The sequence below is a fragment of the Heloderma suspectum genome, chromosome 4 (genome assembly GCF_057233095.1).
Source record: "Heloderma suspectum isolate Gila_16-S chromosome 4, 16-S_ref, whole genome shotgun sequence".
Classification (NCBI taxonomy): Eukaryota; Metazoa; Chordata; class Lepidosauria; order Squamata; family Helodermatidae; genus Heloderma; species Heloderma suspectum.
Genome location: NC_139461.1, coordinates 164,589,936 through 164,596,173, shown reverse-complemented (window position 1 = coordinate 164,596,173; position 6,238 = coordinate 164,589,936). Strand labels below are relative to the sequence as shown.

Here is a 6,238-nt window from a genome sequence, read left to right as displayed (position 1 = left end):
CGCTGGGCAGAAAACAACAGAATGAAATTTAACAGGATAAATGTCAAGTTCTGCACATAGGAAAAAGAAACCAAATGCACAGTTACAAGATGGGGGATACGTGGCTCAACAACACTATAAGCAAGAAGGATCTTGGAATTGTTGTCGATCACAAGCTGAATATGAGCCGCCAATGTGATGTGGCTGCAAAAAAGGCAAATGCTATTTTGGGCTGCATTAGTAGAAGCATCGCTTCCAAACCACGGGAAGTACTAGTTCCCCTCTACTCAGCACTGGTTAGGCCTCATTTGGAGTACTGTGTCCAGTTCTGGGCACCACACTTTAAAAAGGATGCAGACAAGCAGGAGAGGGTTCACAGGGGGGCAACAAAGATGATCAGGGGACTGGAAACAAAGCCCTATGAAGAGAGACTGAAGGAACTGGGCATGTTTAGCCTTGAGAAGAGAAGACTGAGGGGAGATAGGATAGCACTCTTTTCAAGTACTTGAAAGGTTGTCACAGAGAGGAAGGCCAGGATCTCTTCTCGATCATCCCAGACTGCAGCACACGGAATAATGGGCTCAAGTTACAGGAAGCCAGATTCCGGCTGAACATCAGGAGAAACTTCCTGACTGTTAAGAGCAATACGACAATGGAACCAATTACCCAGGGAGGCAGTGGGCTCTCCCACACTGGAGGCATTTAAGATGAGGCTGGACAGCCATCTGTCGGGGATGCCCTGTCTTGGATTCCCACACTAAGCAGGGGGTTGGATGCAATGGTCTTGTAGGCCCCTTCCAACCCTACTATTCTATGATTCTTCGTTGTTCAGGACTTTTTGGCAGCTTAACATAAATGCCTTTTACTCAGCTGTACCCCATAACATTTTGGAACCTGGAAAAAGGGTAGCAATATCACAACCCAGTGTATTTGACATTGTCCCCTCTTTTTTAAACACACCAGTCCTCAACCTGACCCTTTTTCCGAAATAGCAGCCCAAATTTTACATGGCCCAGGAAGTTACTGTGAACAATCTGTCATAAACAATGAATTGTCTACTATGCTGCAAACATGAAACAGTGAACTTTACCACTTGGGTATCAAATTAAGGATCAGATAAATTATTTATCTGGTTGATTTATTTCTAAAATTTCTACCCTGCCTTTCTAAACAGTACTCAAGGCAGCTCCAATGAATTTGTCCCTTGAACAAATAACATGGGAACTACAAGACCACATATTGGAAAGGTAGAGGAACAAACCATATTTAAATTTCCATAGAGTAAAAAGCCCTCACGCAATTCTGACATCAAAGAAAAATGGAATTACACAAAACAGGACAAACGTATAGAGGAGCCATAGGTAATGAAGTGAGCAAGCAATAATCCAGGGATAAACTCCACACAATACAGACTCAGATAGCATGACCGGAGATACCCTGAGCAAAAGCTCCATTGAAATCTATGTGTGAATGTGTACCTGCCATTCATTTCAATGTGGCTTGCATGGGAGATAGTCCTGATGAACTATGCTCCCTGAATGTGCTGGGTTATTTATCAGGGACACTCGGTGATAAATGCCGCTCCCCTGTTGAAACATACAAAATGTGCATGGATGACCTTCCTCCTGAGAGAACCAGCAACTCAGGCAAACCGCTACCCATGCAAAAATACTTAACACAATACTTTGAATTACACAGCAAGACTACATTGCCTTCAGAAACGGAAAAACAGACAGGAGCAAAATATCCTAAATGAATACATTGCCCAAAAAGTGAACAAACCAAAAAGTAAACCAAATTAAAAATAAACAAGAAACATACATTGATACTCAAAGAAAACAAAACCCCACGGAAAAAAAAGAACAATAACAACCCAAAAGAAAAAAAAAACTAACCAGCTGAATTGGGAGTTGAGGGTGAGTTAGCTTGGCTTCCATGGGCTGACACATTTGTAGCAGTGACAGCCGTTTTGGCAGCATAAATATTGGCTTCCTCTTGAAATTTACCTATGTTCTTCTTGTACCGGATTCGCTTATTTCCAAACCAGTTTGATACCTAGAGCAAGTTTGAAAAAAAAAAGACAAAAAAGCTGTTAATAAGAAGTCAAAGATATGACCAGAGTGGAAAGCTGAGGGGAAGGGAGGAGAGAATGGGAATACAGTTAAAGCATGCTGATTAATAGTTTGAAATAAATCCCTCTCTGAATTCACAAGACAGGCCCATAAAACTATCAAATTTTATGCTTAATATATCACATATATATTTAAATTATAGTACTGTGGATTCTTGTTTATATTTTCTGGTGCTTGAGCCTTTAGACCACATACTAAAACTGTATTTTCAAACAATTCTTTCCAGTCATAAGGCTGGAAACTTCCTTTTCCCGATTTGATTTATAGAATCACAGAGCCTTCAAGTCCAACCTCTTGTCCTAAGGCATCATTTCTTCCACAAATCAGCCCCACCCCAAAGAGACAAACCTACCTAACTGTTCCCCTACAAACAGAGGGGAAGAGTAAACAAGATATGCCATGCCTCTAAACAGTTCTAAAACTCTGACATTCGCAGGGGACTTGCAGTTGTTATAATTCAGAAACAACCACATTTGCAGATATATTAACGGAACTGTCCATACAATTCTTGAATGTTTGCAAACAAAATATTTGCACATAAAAGGCAGACTGGGCTTTGGACTAATATAAGCTCCAGGCAGACATTTGTTCAGAGTAAAGGTGAATGTGTTGGCGAATAGGTGAAATTGTGCCTGCCCACCCCATCCCTGATCTCCATGCATTAAAGATCCTGTCTGTCCAGGGGGCTATGTGCGTGTGCTGCAACACTCATAGAAACTGTATGCAGCAAAAATCAGCAGTGTAGTGTTATTAGCAGGGATGATGTCATCTACCACACACCCCTCAGAATTCCTTGTTCCCCCTGAGCTTAGCAGCAATCCTCATAGTAGCTGGTGGGCTGGGTGTGGGGGAGATAGATTTTCACAGCAATAATACGTTGTTCCCTCTTGTAATGCAAAATATTTTCGGGTGGCTTGGTCTTGAGTGGGCTATTAAGGCCCACTGCCCATTAGCTTTGCAAAAGAGCTGCTCCTGGTGGAAATAAAGCTGCTAGAACTGTTTTGCTGATATGGATCAATGCAGCTGCCTGAATTTTTGGATTCTCCTTGGGGGCATGGCTATGAGGACAATCATGATGATACCCTGCACCTCAAAAGCTCAGATAATCCGAGCTCACTTGTGCTGGTGTGTATGAACATAGGTGTGCAGATGGGACCTTGAATGCATGGAAATTGGGGACAGAACCTGCATACTGTACACTGAGCAAATGTCTGCATAATGATTTAGATGACTTTTTAAAAGGATCAGACAAATTTGTGGAGGGCAGTCCTAACAATGGCTGCTAGATAAGAATGGAACCTCCTTATTCAGTGGCAGTATATCTGTAGATACTAGATGCTGGAGACAAACTACCGGGGAAGGCTACGCCATGCTTGTGAGCACCTAGAGACATGTGGCTTGCTGCTACTGGAGACAGAATACTTTACGAACGTGACCAACTTCTGTTTTAGACTTTGAACTGTTTATACCACACAGATAAGAACTTTACTTGCTGTCCATCACGGTGGCTTCGTTTCTGACAGTATATTCCTGAAACTTCATAGTAGCATATACATTTGGTGATGCAGCAAACAGAACACATAATTGGGAAGACTATCTCACTTTGACTGAGGCAACATGCAAATACTTTCACACTGATGATCAAGATTTATGTGAGGTGAGTGCTACGTTATGTGGCAGATATGCTAGAACTATATGCTGTAGATTGTGTAACACGGCACTTCCTGAAAGATGGACATTTTGTCCTCACAAAATATTATGTGTCCTTTCACAATTGAACCAGAAAAGACCTGTGTCCAGTTCTGGTTTGGTTGAGCCCATGGAAGTGTTGAGAGGAAGCCGGTCCCACAACAGGTCCTAAATCGAGGAGTAGCCAATAAGCAGGAAGTGGCTGCATGCAGTCCAAGATCATGAATTATGGACTGGAGAACAAGGGCCAGTGACAAGTCCTTCAGTAACTTAAAAAGATCCCATGGAACAGGCAACTTGTTCCAACAGGTTTCTAGGTTCAATGGAACCCTTATGTCTTCCCTGCACCTGACTACCTTTCCCAAACTGCACCCCTTCATGAAGAATAAAGTGCCTTAAACAGCCAGTTCTCTGGCCAGGAACCCTGCACTCTCCACTTCCTGCTATTCATTTGTTTGTTTATTCATTTTTATACCGCCCAATAGCTGAAGCTCTCTGGGCGATTCACAAAAGTTTAAACCAAAAAGCACACAGTAAAATAATATAAAATATAAAAAACATTAAAACCACACTATAACAATACAAGCAGAATAAAACCAGAGTAAAACCTAGCATCAATGCAGAGATTTAAAATACAGATTTAAAACAGCAAAGCTAAAAGTCTAGAAAGCTAAAATGCAAGGAAAATGAAAAGGTGGCACTGGAAGGAATACAATGTAGGTGCCAGGAGAACCTCACTAGGGAGCTCATTCCACAGCCAGGGTGCCACAGCAGAAAAGGCCCTCCTCCTAGTAACCACCTGCCTCACTTCCTTTGGAAGGGGCTCATGGAGGAGGGCCACTGCGGATGATCTTAAGGTCCAGGGAGGCACATATGGGAGGAGGCGAGCTTTCAGATAACCTGGTCCCAAGCCATTAAGGGCTTTGAATGTTCATATCAGCACTTTGAATCGGGCCCAGAAATGGACTGGCAGCTAGTGCAGCTGAAAAAGTACTGACGTAATATGAGCTCATTGGCCAGTCCCTGTTAACAATCTTGCTGCCCTATTTTGGACCAGCTGAAGTTTCCGGACCATTTTCAAAGGCAGCCCCATGTATAACGCATTGCAGCAATCCAGACGAGAAGTTATCAGAGTATGGATAACGGTAGCTAGACTCTGTCTGTCCAGATAAGGGCGTAGTTGGTATACCAGCCTAAGCTGACAAAAAAGTGCTCCGTGCCACTGGGTCCACCTGTGCCTTAAGTGATAGTTCTGGGTCCAAGAGCACCCCCAAACTACGAACCTGATCCTTTAGGGGGAGTGCAGTCCCCTCCAGAACAGGATGAACATCACCTAGCTGGGCAGACGAACCACCCACTAACAGTGCCTCCGTCTTGTCTGGACTGAGTTTCAGTTTATTGGCTCTCATCCAGTCCATTACCGTGCCCAGGTACTGATTCAGAACACCTGATGGCACCTCAGCCCACACCTCCGGATAACCTCCCCCAGCGGTTTCATGTAGATGTTAAACAGCATGGGGGATAAAATGGAGCCCTGTGGAGCCCCATGGCATAATTGCCATGGCACAGAGCAATAATCCCCCAGCACCACCTTCTGGAATCGCCAGCCAAGTAGGAGCGGAACCACTGCAGTGCAGTGCCTCCAACTCCCAATCCAGACAACCTATCCAGAAGGATACCATGGTCGATGGTATCAAAAGCTGCTGAGAGGTCCAGGAGAATCAACAGGATCGCACTCTCCCTGTCCCTCTCCCAGCAGAGGTCATCCCACAGGGCGACCAAGGCAGTTTCCTTTCCAAAACCAGGCCTGAAGCCTGACTGAAATGGATCTAGATAATACGTTTCATTCAAGAGTGCCTGGAGCTGTCCTGCAACCACCTGCCCAAGCACCTTGCCCAGGAAGGGGATGTTGGCCACTGGCCTATAATTATTAACATCCTCTGGGTCCAGGTTAGGCTTTTTCAGGAGTGGTCTGATTACCACCTCTTTTAAACAGGCTGGCACCACTCCCTCTCTCAAGGAGGAATTTACAACCTCCTGGACCCAGCCAGACATCCCCTCCTTGTTAGATGTAATAAGCACACAAGTGGTTGATTGGACTTGGCCAAGCACCTTGTCCACATCCTCAGGCCTCAGTAACTGAAACTCATCCAATAAAACTGGACCAGACAGTGCTCTGAATGCCTCTACCAATGGAACTTCATTAATCGTGTTGTCCAATTCGTGACGAATCTGAGCAACTTCATCTTCAAAGTGCCGTGCAAACTCGTCACAGCGTGCAACCGAGGGTTCCATACTCTCTCCCTGGCCCAGAATGGAACAGGCTGTGAACCACTTGGAAAAGCTCTGCTGGACGACACTGAGAAGATGCAATGCTGGTGGAAAAGAACTGTCTCTTTGCCACCCTCACCGCCACAGAGTAGGGTTGATAATGAGCT

At 44.4% G+C, this 6,238-nt stretch overlaps 1 protein-coding gene across 13 annotated transcripts in view; it reads right to left on the bottom strand.

Annotated features, from left to right (window-relative positions):
- PBX1 (PBX homeobox 1) overlaps positions 1 to 6,238 on the bottom strand; it is a 272,023-nt gene that overhangs the window by 27,690 nt on the left and 238,095 nt on the right. For 11 of the 13 annotated variants that reach the window (XM_084851041.1, XM_084851042.1, XM_084851054.1 and 8 more), the window contains one exon: positions 1,875 to 2,034. In XM_084851041.1, coding sequence (XP_084707167.1) covers positions 1,875 to 2,034 — 160 coding nt within the window. The remainder of the gene's footprint in view (positions 1 to 1,874; positions 2,035 to 6,238) is intronic. The other 2 variants (XM_084851044.1, XM_084851053.1) reach the window with 1 other exon arrangement.